Source organism: Carettochelys insculpta, chromosome 5, assembly GCF_033958435.1.
Source record: "Carettochelys insculpta isolate YL-2023 chromosome 5, ASM3395843v1, whole genome shotgun sequence".
Classification (NCBI taxonomy): domain Eukaryota; kingdom Metazoa; phylum Chordata; order Testudines; family Carettochelyidae; genus Carettochelys; species Carettochelys insculpta.
In genome coordinates, this window is record NC_134141.1 from 82341424 (window position 1) to 82357271 (window position 15848).

Sequence of the window (15848 nt, forward strand, 5' to 3'; positions counted from 1 at the left end):
CCTCAGGCAAAGAGATACCCTTGTCTTATGGTTCCATATTCCCAGAGGGAGCATCACAAATTTCATGCTATGCTTATTTGTCAGAAATATTATACTATAGGTATGAGGAGGACATGTACCAATCTGAGCCTGAACACTGTGGGAACCAAAGGCCAGTAGTTCTATAGTTAATCAACCTGACTCCTGAGCTCCTCAATGTATAGGCACAAGGCTAGCAACCCCGATGTGAATGGGAACTTGGTAAGGGAGTCCAAGGCTCCCCAGAATACAAGGGTAAGTCCAATAGCCAGGCCCTGAAGCTTTGAAAAAAAATCAGTGAACTGAATAGGGTAACTGCTCTCTGACTTATCTGAATTAGAACAAGACTCTCAGGCCATTTCTACACAGGCAAGATCTTCTGGGAGAAGGTGTCCCCTCTTCCGGATTCTGTATTCTATTTCAGAATCAGGAAGAGGACCTTCTTCTGGAAGATTTTTCCAGAAGAAGGCATGTGTAGATGTTCCCAGACTGCTTCTTCAGAAAGAAGCAGTCCTCCATGGCGGCAGCCTGCTGGAGAGCAGGGCCGCTCTAGACACCCCCAGTGAGTTTCTATGGTCCCCAGGTACTTGCAGCCTTTAAAGCAACAAGGAGACAGAGACCCCATAGCAGGAAGCAGAGAGAGTGAGACAGGCAGCACGTGCCACACTTCCCCGAGACCCCACAGTGCCCAGCGAGTCCCGACCCACAGGGATGGCTGGCCAGCCAGCCACCACCCCACACTGCCCAGGGGAGCCCCAGGAACCCGGACGAGGGCAGCCAGGACCCCAACCAGGCTCCAAAATGGAGGGCCCCCTCTGGACTGAACCAGAACTCCAGGACCTCCCGGGGCTCTGACGTGATGAGGATGTCCTCCAGGACACCAGCAGGCACCAGAGGAACACCCCAGCATTCACCCGGCTCACCCAGGGCCTGGCTGCCCATGGCCACCCCTCCCAGACACTGGAGCAGGTCAGATGCAAGGTGAAGGAGCTGCATCAGGGGTACATGTGGGCCTGGGATAGTGTCCCCAGATCTGGCCGTGCACCTGCCAGCTGCCCCTTTTACTAGGAGCTGTGGGACCTCCTGGCTCAGGACAATGCCTCCGCACCCTGCTTCACCACGCACACAGCCGCAACAGAGCCCCCTGCTGCACCAGAGGACGACAACAAGTGGCCCACCACTGTGAACGTCCCATCTGATGGGGAGTCCACAGACAGGTCCCTCATCATCGCGGTGCCCTCCACTGCCAGCAGCCAGGCCCCCTCCAGTCAGGCATCATCCGACATATATGAGGCCACCTCTGTAAGTGAGCACAGTGGAAAAGAACAATGGTGGGAGGGGTACATCTGGGCCCCAGCCCTGTGGCCCCAAATCCCAGCCCCAGTCAGAGCCCAGGGCACACCCATGCCTGCGAGCAGCACCCAGCTCTCTCCCCCATGGAGCACCCCCTGAGCATGCTGAGGCCCCCCGCCAGGCAGCAGAGCTGCATCCGGAACCGCCCCCGCCACCTGAGCCTCCCCCTGCCACCCCCAGCCCACAAGCCCTTTGCCAGGGTGGGCCACCATGGATAGTGCCCCAGCATCGGCATCATGCCCCAGTGGCTACTGCGGTGAGTGCACGCAAGCCCACATAGCAGCTTTCCCTGGCACATGCCTGTCCTGTGGGTCCGTGGAGAGGGTAACCAGCTGGGGAAATTGGGGCCATGCAACCCAGGTCCTAGATGTGGCACTGACTTCCCCCTCTACCCCCCACCCTCTCTCTTAACAGTAATACCATCTGAGGGCTGGGACAGCTGGAAGAGGAGCTCGGAGCCAGCCAGGCCCATGCAGTCTGACACAGATGCCGCGAGGAGGTGGTTGCGGCCTACACGGTGGCCCTCCACCAGCAAAACACCCTTGCTGAAAGATGACTGGCCCCTGATGAGGCCGAGCTGGAGTGCAGGTGGGACACGTGGGGAGGCGGGACACATGCATTCCCCCCTGCTGGTCCCTCAGCTGCTCCCATGCCCCCAGCCGAAGACCCTGAGGCCCTGGCCGCCCTACTGCCCCCGGCCTGCCAGATGCTGTGCTGAGGGACCTCACAGCATGACTTGTGGCCACGGTAGGCCCCATGGAGTGTTGCCCGACCCATAACCCCCCGCCCCGGCCCCTCTGCTGAGGCTGGGCCAGATGCTGACCGTCCCTACCTGCCGGTGCTTCCGGCCCCATCAGTGCCCCACAGGGGACTGCGCCCTTCCTGCCTGTCCCTTCATTAGGGCCTCCCAACATTCCTGCTCCAGTCCCCTTCCAGGTTTAGGTGTCCCTGTCCCCTTACCCCCCCCCCCATGTACACAGTTCACTCCCTGTCAGGTTTTGGTTGTTGTTATTTTTATTATTCACCATTTACTATTCATATTTCTCACAGTTGTTAATGGTATTTACATTGCTCATGGTTGTTAATGGTTGAGGGTTAAATATATGTTAGCATTCAGCACCCCTTGTGTCCCTGATTACTGTGAGGGTTGGGGGCGTGCAGGTGTGTGTAGGGGGGGGCCTGTGGGGAGGGGTGCGGGGATTAGCAGTCCCCTCGGCTGAACGCCTCCTAAAGTGCCTCCCAGATCCAGAGCCTGTCACAGTCGAGCCACCGGTCTGGGGCCGCAGCCGGCTGCTGGTAGTGGTGAGCCAGCTCCGCCATCCAGCCCTCGGGCAGGGTCCTCTCACATGCCTCAATGAGGTTGTGGAGCATGCAGCAGGTGGCCACAAACTGAGGGAGGAGACACGTGAATTGGCCGTCTGAAAGCGCGAAAGCGCACTCGACAGGATACCGGGCCCACGTGAGCCAGGCATTAAACAGCTCCTGGGAGGATGTGGGGTAGCCTGTGTACAGGTGCATCAACCAGGGCTGCAGTGGGCAGGCCAGGACGCCCATGAGGCAAAGAGGCATCATGACGTCCCCAACGACGCACTCCCACTGGGGCACGAATGTCCTGGCGTCCACCCTGCGGAACAGGGCAGAATTCCGCAGGATCCCCACTTCACGTGCCCTGCCGGGCCAGCTGACATAAATGTCCATGAACTTCCCACGGGTACCCACCACTGCCTGGAGCAAGATGGAGTGGTACCCCTTGCGGTTGATGTATCAGGCACCACTGTGGTCCGGGGCCCTGATGGTGATATGAGTCCCGTCGATCACCCCGAAGCACTGGGGGAACCTGAGCACGGCTACGCCCTCAACGACTGCATCCAGGTCCCCGATGCTTACCAGCCGCTGCACCAGCACGTGGTTGATGGCCCTCACGACCTGCAGGGGAATGGGCACACTTGTGGGCATGTGCAAAGGGGTCCCTGCCCCCCTCGCCTTCCACACCCTCCCTCCCTACTGGGCCCCACCCTTCTGGGCTAGGCCTGCCTGCCCCCGGCCCCTGCTCCCTCCCAATCGGCACCTGGAGTCCCCCGAGCCCGCTGGCCCCCTCCCTCCCACCAGTGGAGCAGGGCTTACCTGAAGAATGACGGCCCTGACGGTGGATGTGCCCACCCCAAACTGCTGCCCAATGGATTGGTAGCTGTCCAGGATGACCAATTTCCAGATGGCGCTAGCCATGCGCTTCTCCAGGGAGAGGGCTGGCATCATCCAGCTATCCTGGTGTTGTAGCATGGGGGTGAACCAGCTGCAGATCTCAAGGAAGGTCTCTTTCTTCATCCGCAGGTTCTTCAGCCAGTCGTCATTGTCCCACTCCCCCATGACGACCCTGTCTCACCAGTCCGTGCTGGTGGCATGGGTCCAGCCACGCTGGACCAGTCGGAGGGGGCCCGGCAGGGGCGATGGGGGTGCAGGACCCACGGGCTTGGGCCTCTGTCTTCACAAGAGGTTGAGGAGGGTGGCCAGGATGATGGCTAGCATGTGGGTGAGGGCAAGCCTGCTGTCCTGAGGCTGCTGGAGATCCATACCTACTGGTCGGCGGGCGCTGGACAAGGACCTGGGTCTGGCTTGCTGGGCACAGACATGGCTGGCCTCGGCAGCATTTGCAGGGAGGGGCTGCTTGAGTGGGGCCCTGTAAGGGGCCATGTGGACAGCAGCCCAGGAAGGGCTCCCTGGCTGTGCTACCCCATCTGTGCTGTCTCCTGCCCTGTTCTTCCAGAAGAGTGCCATTGCATGTGTAGATGCACTCTTCTGCAAGAAGGGGTGGCTCTTTTGAGGTCCTGTTTGATGCGTAGATGCTCTCTTCAGGAAGATCTTCTTCCAGAAAAAGTGCCATGTGTAGAAACGGCCTCAGAGAGTCCCACGTAAGTATAATGCTGTCTACAAAACGGAAAAGAGGAAGGATACAAGAGAAAATGGAGCGCAATGCACATCTTGCTGAGTAACTAAATGAAATTCACCCTACACACAGAGGGTGTGCAGCAGAAAGTGCATGCCCCATATAAATCCTCTTCTAAGAGCTTATGTGATTGTTTAAGTCGTGTAAGATTTGTACAGGCCATCTGCACAAGAGGGTGAATGTCACCTATGTGAATAAAATTCTTGTTCCATTATTAGTCTCAAGTTTTTGTCCTTTAAACCCTTTTTTTAGTTTATGAAAGCCAACTATTTTCAGATCTAGACAAGAGTTATTTCTGACTGCAGATCCTGAAAATTACAGCACCTACTGGCCACTGGTCCTTAATGTACTCCCTTAATTACTCTAACAACATTTTTCCGGCAGCAGATGAATTCCTTGCAAATATCTGTCACCAGACTCTAGAAAATGGTGCTATTAAGAACTAACCAATTCAGAAATTATAACCAGCATGCCCTTTAATTGTTAAAAGTATTAAAGATTAAGGAGGGCGATTTTCAAATTTGCCAGTGGGAATTAGGCACCCAATTCCCACTGATCAGCAGTTAAAATTCTGTGCCTAACTGCCATTCATGCCTCAGAAAATCTCCTGACAAGTATTACTCATCCTTTCAGTAGAAATCACATGGAAATAAAGGGTCATCTAATCTTCCAATATTCCTCTATAATACTGATATTTCCACATTCACAGTTATATTTCAAAGCTTTTCCTGAAAAATAATAAAAAGTCTGGAGTATTTCATGCAAGAGAATCACCTTGTTACCTATGTAGGAAGAAGCCATCCTGACAATTAGTTCTATTATTCTCTAAGCAGTCAGAAGTGATCTTCAGCAATTTGCAGGTGCTACACATAATTCAAAGGAATGTATTTTTTGCCCAAGCCTCATTCCATTTAGACCTACAAACTTCCTAGGCTGAAAGTTGTTTCTCACTGCACACCTCATGCTTACTGATTCATCAGTACATGCTCAATTACGTGAATTCTCTCTGCATTTTTAGATTGTTAGCATGGCAGAAACATTTATTTGCTTCATGTAAAATTGCAGAAAATGACTTAATCTAATACCAGCTACATAAAATGAATTCCCCTTCCAGAAATTCACCTCTGTAATATTTTACTGATATCTTTTAATGTTAAAAAATAAACATGACTGAAGTTGTAAGTTGGCTCAATGCCTCTATGTGGCATGTTTCTTACAAGGAGCAAAGCTCCAGGACATAAGTAGCTACTAGAAAGTATAAGAGAAGACAAGTTCATCAATACAATATGGCTAAGAAAATACGGAGATATACTTATCTCACTGAACTGAAGGGACCTTCAGAGGTCATTCAGTCCAGTCCCCTCCCCTCATAGCATGACCTATCACCAACCCCGACACATTTTTTTAAAAATCTGTTTGCACCAGATCCCTATGTGGCATCCTCCAGGACTTAACTCACTACCCTGGGTTTAGCAGGCCAGTGCTCAAACCACTGAGCTATCCTTCCCCCAAGTACCTCAACATTATGCATTTTCTTTGTAGCCTAACTCCAGGATATCAGGACATAAACTTTCCATTCAGGTGCCTTCCTTTCTAATAAATTCATGTCAGGCCCCCTTGAGTCAACCTCCAGGAGGCAAGTATCACCTATTATAATATTTCTTTTCCCTCCCCTTCTATAACTGTACTCCGTTTGGAAATTACATGTTAAGCAAGGTCTAATACTGTGCTACGGAATGATTTCTAGGTGAAATATAAGGCACAGTAAATCCTTGCTTTATGTGCCTTCAGGCTGCACGAAACTTGCTTTAACATGAGTTTCACACAACTTGAAGATGCATGGCTGTCAGCCTGCCTAGCTGCCCACAGCTGCAGACAGCTAGGCTGGCTAAGAGCCCCTTCCCCCTGCCGTGCTAGGCACTGTTCTGGGAAGCTGGAGGAAAGGATTTTAGCCCACCAAGCTGCCTGCCACTATGGGCAGCCAGGTGGGTTAAAATCCCCTTCCCAGAGCAGAGCTGCTGTCGAACTGACAGCGGCCTCACTCTAGGAAGACAGGCAGAAGGGTTTTAGCCCCGCTGCTGCCTACTGCTGCAGGTAGCTAGGGGAGCTTAAACCCCCTCTCCCCGCCCCCAGGCAGCCCTAGCTCAGCACCCAGCACACTACAGCACTACACAGGGCTCAGGCTCCAGTCCCCTGCCCACCACCTCTGTGAACCCTGCTCCAATCTCCGCAGACCTGGCTCAACCCCTGCATGCCCTGGCTCACCTTCACCCTCCTGCCCCCCTGCAGCCCTAACCCACCCCAGGCTTAACCCCTGGGGCCCCAACTCACTGTCCAAGCCCCCCGACTTACCTGAAATTCAGGATATGTGAGGCTTGTGCGGAACACAAGCCTCATGTTTCCCAAGGGACTAGTGTATTTAACGTCCTCGTAGGGTTGGGACTATACTGTTGGAGAGAACATCTGCCTTTTTGTGCGTTACTGCAGCAGTGGAAATCATCCAAGACACTTGAGCCAACACTGCCTATGGCAATACATATTTAGGAATGTCAGGTCCTTAAATCCTCATAAGCAAAGGAACAAAGCCAGCTTTGGTAGTCTTCTGCTCACAACAACCTGTTAGCAGTTTTGACTGGCTAAGTGTGACTTGTGGTATAGACTGGAGTGCTTTAACTGAGATGTTGCTTGAGAAATTGTGCATGTTTGTAAGGGAGAGGATATTCAGAGCTGGGGGGATAGCATGGCTTCCTGAGTGTTCTGGTGTTAGTATTTTGTTAACTTTTTGGATGGAGGAAAAAAGACTTCTGTATGAGTAAACCAAATCAAACCCTGCCCCAAAAGTCCAAATATGTTATTCCACATCAGCTATATTTTGTAAGCTTACACAGTTTAGAATCAACACAATAGTAGAAAAACGTCAGAGATTGACAAGCCTAAATATCATCTCTTCTAAAATTACATTTTAGAGCTTCTCTATAATACATAAACATTTTATGTTCTCCAAAACAAGGTCTACAATAGAGAAAAGGACATTTATCAATTGTGAGATCTACTAACTAAACCTAAATGTTCTGTGCATTTTGGATTACTGTTGTACTGGTTATTGCTGTCCACACCTGCCTACATCATTGTTACAAGGCAGCAAGACAGCAAAACTGGACTTTTGTAAGAGAAGAAAGCTGGCAAAGGGAATGGATAGTCTATTAAAGACAGTGTTATTTCAAAGTAATCTGCATGTTTGCAAACCAAAACCAAAGATGGTAGGTTTAATTTCAAGTCTATGAGCTTTGACAATGCCAGTTTAAAAAACAGGAGAGAATATTTTGCATAGGATACAAGAACGTAAGTAGAACATTTCAAAATTAAAATAACCTGTTTCTTAAAAAATATCATATATTCGATCCCAATTATTTTTCTGACCCTAAATTTTATGCCAGAGTAACATCCTTTCTATACCATTTTTATGCCAGCATATTATGGTTAGTGCTACACTCACCCCTACTGTCAGCAGCTTGATGCAAATGAGCAGTCTTGGACATTCAAAATGCCCACTAATTTGCATATATAAGCAGCTTATTTGCATATCCACAGCAGAAAACAAGTAGAGAAGATGTGGTTCTGCCGGCGAAAACCCCCTATGTCGCCAGACCCTTATCCTGGGCGGGGGAAAAAAAAAAAAAAAAAAGTCAGGGGGTTTTTGCCAGCAGAACCACAGCTTCACTACTTGGTTTCCTGTCGTAAATATGCAAATGAGTTTCTCATATGCAAATGAACATCCTTTTTGAATTTTCTAGACTGCTCGTTTGCACCGAGCTTCTGGTACTAGGGCAAGTGTAGTACTAGCCCATGTGATGAAGAAAGGTTTGACAGGTTACATCTTTCTAAACTCACATTTGAGTGATTCAATTAGACACTTTCAGATGATGACACACAAATCTATAACATAATTCATAAGGAGGCCTTTTTAAAATGAAAGCATGTGGAGTTCAGTAGCCATACATTTTTTTGAGAAATTTTGCAAGATGGAACTTCCCCTAACTTGTTATATGGTAGTTTACCCACTGTGACAGGCCCCAGAAGGTTACAGTAGCCTGGTGGAGGGTACATACATGGGCAGTTGGGTCTCTGCTTTTGTGTTCCCCAGGGACTAAGGCCCAGCAAGGATCAGCCTGCAGCACCAGGGTAAACCAACACCTTGGGCTGATTAAGCACTTGCAGCCGATCAAGGCCACTGGAGCCCTTGAAAAAGGCTCCCCTCAGGTAAGGAGCGGGAAGGAGAGAGGGGGTGGACCAGGAAGGAGGAAAGCTCTGTGAAGGAGAGCCCTGCAAGAGAGAAAGCTTGCTGGAACTACAGGAAAAGGATACTGAGGATAGAGTCTGGGGAAGTGACCCTGGGAGGAAGCTATTGCCCTGTCAGCTGAGAGTGACAGCCCCCTCCAGCAGCAGCTGCCCAGGGTCCCTGTGCCAGAACCTGGATCGAGTGGGAGGGGGACTGGGTTCCCTCCAAACTGCCCCACACTCCCCAGGACAGCTCAGAAGGAGCAGAGGAAGCCTCAATGTCCATGTGGAGACTTCCCCCACTTATGACTGTGCCTCTGAGGAGTACAGCTCAGTAGGCTGTTTCCTCCCCTGGAGGCAGAGCAAAAAGGAGTACAGTGAGCCTCTGAAGTATTACCTTAACCGCCCCAAAGTGCAGGACCCATGAGAGATTGCATTGGACTTTGTCACACCACCAATGGGATACCACCCACTAAACTCCTTTGATTTGTCAATGTGTTTTATAAGCGGACTTTTAAATAGGTGACCAGATTCATTGACACAAATTCATAAACATCTGGATATATTAAAGACATATGTGCTTCCAAAGCTAAAGAAAAAGTAAATGCAAACACTGGTGTTAAGAAAAGATGTCTAGGCTTTAATAACTTACTTTTTCATTCTCTCAACAGTATCAGTTTCTGCAGCTTGTTTGTTTTTAAATTACGTTTGGCTGTAGTGCAAGCCAATTTAAATATCTCTGGTACTGACTACAAACCTACCCTTTCCTCTTTATAAAGATTTTTATTGAATATGTTTTGTTGGTGTTAATTAGGAACTGCAACTGTAGAACACGATGTTTACAAAGACCAAGTGTGTCACAGAAGCAGGTGCGTTAATTTGATAAAAGGGAAGCTGCCAGCTAATGTGTACAAAATGCCAGATTGTTAAGGCCCTACTTCATTCACAATATTGCAGAAACTGCAGATTCCACAATATTAGGCTTCAAATCATAACTCTGATTTTAATTAGAATACTTTCTACACTTTGTAATTTTGTATATATTCTGAGTATGCAATTAGCAGTGCACCAAAAGTCAATGTTCTGTCAAATGTGTGAAGTGCTAAAGTGACTGAACTTGATTTCTACCGTAACTGTGTTGAGACTTTTCATTGTCTGAATTTTAAATTGTAGTTGAAATTAATCTAATATAATTGCAGCAAAATGTCTAGTTACCAAAAAACGATCAACCATACAATAATATTTGCGTATTTGTATGATCGCACACAATTTTTCTTAAACAAATTGGTCTACTCTGGCTTTTCTGAATTACCATGATTAATCAAGGTTCATTATGATTTTTCTACAACTTTCCATGTCTCGTCTGCAGTTCAGCCATACTTATTTGAAGATCATCCTACAATTCACAGAGGACCTTACAGAAAGCAATTTATCATTACTGTGATTTTCTGAGATTTATATAAAACAACTTACCTGGGGTTGTAAAGTATCTTTTCCAAATTAAATTCTTTCAGGTACGTAACTACTGCTGCCAAACAGCAAATCACAGGCTTATCCAAGTTTAGGATTACAGACAGTTTTTGCGAACCTGAAAAAAAATGTGACTTCCTTTGTTAAGTAAGAGTTTACCGCTAAATCTTTAGAGAAGATTATCTATAATTCCAATTAGTAGAAATAGAAGGTTTTACTATGACAGTGTTAATATTGTTTATAAAACAACAACATTTACAAACTAGGACAACCTAGTTTATGAATTTGGGTTGTTCAATGCAAATGGAAATATAAAACATTGGACTCTAAGCTCAGTTCCCCCGACTGTTGCCTAGAAATGACTGATTATCAGCCCATATGTTTCAGAGATTTACAAATTAGGGCCTCAATCCTGCTTTTGGACATATAAAGGTGGCACTGGCTCTGCACAGGTATGATGGTTACCCATGCAGATCAGATCCTATTCTGTAAAGATGTTTTATGAAAGTAGAATTTTTGTTTTAACTATTACTCTCTACTATAACCTCCACATCAATACCATCAGTATCGAATTTCACAGTATACTAGCTCAACATAAAAAGGAACATTTCTACCATACTTTATACTACAGAGAAAGTGAAACAAGAATAAGTATGCTTTTAAAATGATTCTTACAATCAGTGTTAATGAATAAACATTTACTTAGGGTTTTAGCAAATTTTCTTCACTATTTATACAATGTATGAATTAAAGTTTTCAAAATAAGCATCTTTACATGGAGAGAGTATTAAGATTTCTTTACTACTGGATTACTGCTCACTTCTCCAACTCACATCACAATTCTTAAAATTTGTAAAATTCCAGACCTACTTTCATTCTTCTGCAGTTTAGTCACAGACATAATATAGGTAACTGTAGTACTACACAGACTTTTCTGCCTTTTTCCAGACACTTTACTTGTTTTACAGCTACATATTAATCCAGAGGGTAGTTATTATTAAATATTTGTATTACTCAGACCAAGCTGCATTGTACTACCAGGTCCATATTTGAACTTCATAGAAGTTTATCAGCACTACAAATTTTATAGACTGCGTGAAGTACCTGTAGTATCAAGCACTCCTCTGGAATAAAAATCAGTAATCAGCTGAAAAGCATGGCTGTATTCAAAATAAATGCTTTCCATCCTTTCAATTCGAATTCTGTCATCTCGTAAACTGCAAAGAAAAAATAACGTTAATTGGTTTTAAAGTCAATCTCCTTTTATGAGCCAGAGGTAAGGTGACTCAGGTGTCAACATGCTGATTTTTCCCCCCTTTCCTTTCTTTTCATTGCTAAGAAAGACAGGGATAGTAAATGAAGACATCAGTTGTCACCTAATCTATGAAGAACTCTACAATAATTAAGTTTTTTTTTTTTTTAAATTAAAAGCCTGCTGGAAACATGATCTACCTGTTGCATCCAGGCAAGAGCCTACGTAGACTAGGTGGTGTACTTAAGTTAGAACAGACTTTGAGGTTGATTTGAAGGCCTAGGGTTGTGAAACTGAGAACACAGGATCTCTCCTGACTCCAACACTTCCTGATATAATGCCCACTTGATCAGTCAATCATCTGAACCCAGGAACACAAATGATAACCAAACAATGTAGGTGGGCGCCAACTACTGCCCGAATCTTTGTTGCCAAAAATAGCAATAAAAGGAGGACTCTGTATTAGTGGTTTGTTGATTCAAAAACAAAGAAACCTCTTATGTGGACAAATAGCAACATGAAAACGGGAACCCTTTATGTTGAGTGTTGTGAACGAGTCTCCTAATTTTAATGAAGAAATTATTGTTGCAAGGGTCACTGCAAAGAGACTGGCTGCCCTTTCATCCACTGCCACAAACAGGTGCATTCATTTCCTGAAGAGTTTTGTATGATTAACACAGAAGAAGAGCCCTCTTCTAACATCAAGGAGATGCATCTTCTGTTCTCATGAGCCTTTGGACAGAATATGGGCAGGAAGATAGCCTGACCAGTATTCCCTGTAAGCTGTGTGTTTGTGCGGCCACTCAGGGGCTTCATATGCTGCTCACCTGATTAGCAGATAGCCCACAAGGAGGCTTTTGTTTCTATAGTACTGATAGTGCATATTCACACATGCCTCTGTGCACATAAGGTATTCCGTGCATGGATGGAAAAAAAAAAAAAAAAAATCAGCACATGGATGACAAAGATTAGAGGGAAAATTGATCCTGACTGGTGTGAAAGTTAGACATCACCTTATGTAGGAAGGCCAGCTGGGATCTAAGTTGGACCCTGTTATGATGAGATATGGTATAAGGCAGCTCTGATATCTACTGAGCCACGGTGATAGCTACCAGGAAGGCTTCTTTCATTATAGGTACAGAAGCAATCAAATCACCAGGGGCTCAAAAGGAGGTAACATGCAAAGAGGGGACCAGGCTGAGATCCCATATAGGTAGCAAGGACTTAACTGGTGGGTGGTGTCTGTCCAGGCTTTCAGAAAGTGCCTGACTTGGAGGCTTGTGGGCACTGAGTGACAAGAGAGACACCGAGTGGAAAGCGGAAGTGGCTGCCATATGTACCTTCAGAGATGAAGCTGCCACCCCTTGTTGTTTTAGAAATATAACATACTGCAAAATTCCTGGAATGGAAGCACGGATTGGGTCTGTCCTGACAGTAGGACCACCAGAATGTAAACCTTGTCCATTTTGCTAGGTATATGGCCCTAGCTGAAAGGTTTGTAGCTACTGAAGAGCAGGTTCAGGATTAGCTCCAAGCTGCTGAGCTGTGCTGCGCTCAACCACGAGTGCCACAAAGAACGGTGCCGCAATTGCAGATGGTGCCATGAGGTCAATGACAGTGATTTAAATTCAGAAGGGGACCAGGATCTAGTGCCCAACACTACCCTTAAATGGGAGTAGTTCCAACAGGCTGGATCAGGGTATCTGTACAGTGAATCAGACTGGTGTCATGAGCCTGACCATCAGTGCTCATCTGACCAACGCTGGGACTCAATGGTGGGGCGAACCTGCTGCAGGTGGCCTCAATATTGCTGGCTTGCCTCTGGATGGTGTGTGGCAGAGGAGATACACTGGGAGATTTCTGTACTGTCATCTCAATCCACGCCCCAGTGGCCTTCAGATTATAGAGGGTAGAAGGCATAACCCCATCCTCCACCTGGCATCTCAGAGAATCCAGAAGGATAAGGCTCAGAGACCAGGATGTGGTGCCCAATAGTCTGCAAGCCGAGTTTCCTTCATGATGCTGGCATAGCAGCAGCCAGTGCCTATGGAGTCCTCTTCACCAACTGACTGCATTTGGTGCAGGAGCGGTGGTGAGACACTGAGGACTTTGGTACTGGTGAACAGTGGTGCCTAGGCTGCCTTTCTTGGTGCCACTTTGGAAACCGGCAGAGGGGCACTGTGGACCAATGTGCTCTGTGCTGAGTCCTGCCTCTGCTGGGGCAGAGTGACATAATAGAATAGAGTGACACAAAACTACATACAATTTTCTTAAATGTATATATGATTTTAAGTGCTTACGGAAAAACATACTAAACACAGTACAGGTTGAACGTCTATAATCCAGAACTCCCTACTCTGACAACATGCATAATCCAGCATGATTTTAGTTAGCTGGATGACCACTTATCATGGTTGGGGCCACACTTCCTGCAGTCCCACAAAGTTTGTTTCCATCCACAAGTCCTGGCTCTCAGTGTTCCTTGCTTTTATTTACCCCCTAAATGTCTGAGAGTCCAGTAAGCAGTAGAAGTGTTGGTAATGCTACTAGACAATACTGACCTCCCAGAGTGTGGCAAATTCTCTCATCCAGCACCGATCAGATCCCAAAGGTGCCTGATCAGAGAGAGTTTCAACTTTGGAATACAAAAAGAATCACAGGTTTTCCTTCTGTTCACTTGGATTTAAGAAACTTCTTTCCTCAATGAACTCTAGTTACATTCCCTTCCTAGAATGCCATTTTACAATAATTTTCCTTTAGAAGACTTCAGAGTTCCACTTTGTTAAAACACACATCAAAATTGTAGTTGTCTCGTGTGTGTGGATAGTGTTTTTAACCAACAAAATGCATTATTTGTTTTGCACAGTGTGCTTAGTGATATGCAAGGCACTAGGACAAAGTGTTCCTGTCTGAAAAGAACTCAATTTTCTTACTAATAGTTAAACAGTACATTAACAGACGCTACATTGTAGTATTAACTTAAAATGCTTTATGTCTAAATCAAATAAAATGAAAACCTTAAATTTTATATTCAACCAGTTACTCCATAACTCCTTTTGATACTTATTATTGAGAAACAGCTTTCGAGAAATGTCAATTTTTTAAATTTCATTTTGTTTTATAGTTTCATTGAGTTTAAAGTCAGAAGAAACCATTACACCATCAAGTCTGTCCTCATATAAAACTTTTAGTACTGCTTCCTGCACACAAAATGCCCTCCTGGGACATAAAGCTCCACCCTTCACTCAGTTAAACCCCTGCTGCAAAAAGATCAAAACAAACTAGCTGACTAAATCATCTACTTAGTGAATATATTTCTCTTTTAAGTGAGCTGTCACTAGGACATATAAAGAGGTTGTCAATATTGAGAAATGGGCCTGAAGGACACTGGAAAGAAAGCTGAGCTGATATGAGGAGCGATCAGACAATTTCCTTTGTGCTAGCAGCATTTGTCACAATTCTGTACATATAGACTTCTCTCCCGTCTCTCTGTAGCTCAGAGCCGGTTCAATGTTCTGGCACCACATTGTCTGGCCATGCCCCATCTGCTCCTGTTTGCTACCAAATAAATTATCCTCAAACTCCAAATTGTATTAGAGCATTAACAAATATCCCAGAGAACTATAGAACCATGAACATTACACAAAAGGAGGACAGTCTGATGGTAACTCCTCCACTTTGTATCTGACACTTGACTCTTGACACATCCATGGTAGGTAGGATTAGGGGAGAGAATCATCACAGGTTTCCACAGTGACAGTAACAAAGGCAAGCCACCTGATGTAACTTTGGATCAGCACAAAACTGAGCGCTGCAGTGACCTTGTTGGTTTCCCCATGTCTGCTGTCAGACAGTGCTGATTTGAACTGCCAACAATACTGACACTGAAAAGCCTTTAGAGATCCCTGGTTATCAGAAATGCCTTGGATACTGAGAGGGTGTCAGTAAAATGCTGTACCCAGATGTCTAAAATGTTCCTTCTGCTTCCAGACTCTACAGCACCTCATTAGGTGACAGAGTCAATGGTGCTGGGTTCTGCAGTGCCTACACTATACAGTGTTTAGACCCATCACTTTACTCTCAACCCCAAAGCCAGCAGACTTTGGTGCAGGGGATCTTCCACTCTCAGCAGTCAGCCTAGACTTCTTAAGCTACATCTACACTAGAAGCATCTGTCTAAAGAAGTTACTGTTGGAAGAGATGTTCCCACAAAAGCTTCAGTCGACAGATCACATCTACATATAAAAATGGATCGATCTTTTGACCTGTTCTGTTGACAAAAGGGCCCCGCGGAGCATCTACATGGCCTTTTTGTTGACAGTTTCATTTTGTATGCAGATGCCCCAAGAGTTTTGTTGACAAAATGCTCTAGTGTAGAGGTAGCCTTACGCACTTGCAACGGTGAGTAATGTCGGGACTCAAGCATGACAGGAGCCACAGTCCTGACCAATGCTGAGGCACTTGGTGCAGAGTCTGACAAACTTGGCTCAGTGGGAGGTTTAAATGCCACCTCCATTAGTAAAAACTTTACAC

At 46.2% G+C, this 15848-nt stretch overlaps 1 protein-coding gene across 2 annotated transcripts in view; it reads right to left on the reverse strand.

The window, feature by feature from the left end:
• Window positions 1–15848, reverse strand: part of MSH3 (mutS homolog 3) — a 170252-nt gene that overhangs the window by 106798 nt on the left and 47606 nt on the right. For both annotated transcript variants that reach the window (XM_074995384.1, XM_074995383.1), the window contains exons 9-10: window positions 11168–11280; window positions 10067–10181 (exon numbers count right to left, since the gene is read on the reverse strand). In XM_074995384.1, coding sequence (XP_074851485.1) covers window positions 10067–10181; window positions 11168–11280 — 228 coding nt within the window. The remainder of the gene's footprint in view (window positions 1–10066; window positions 10182–11167; window positions 11281–15848) is intronic.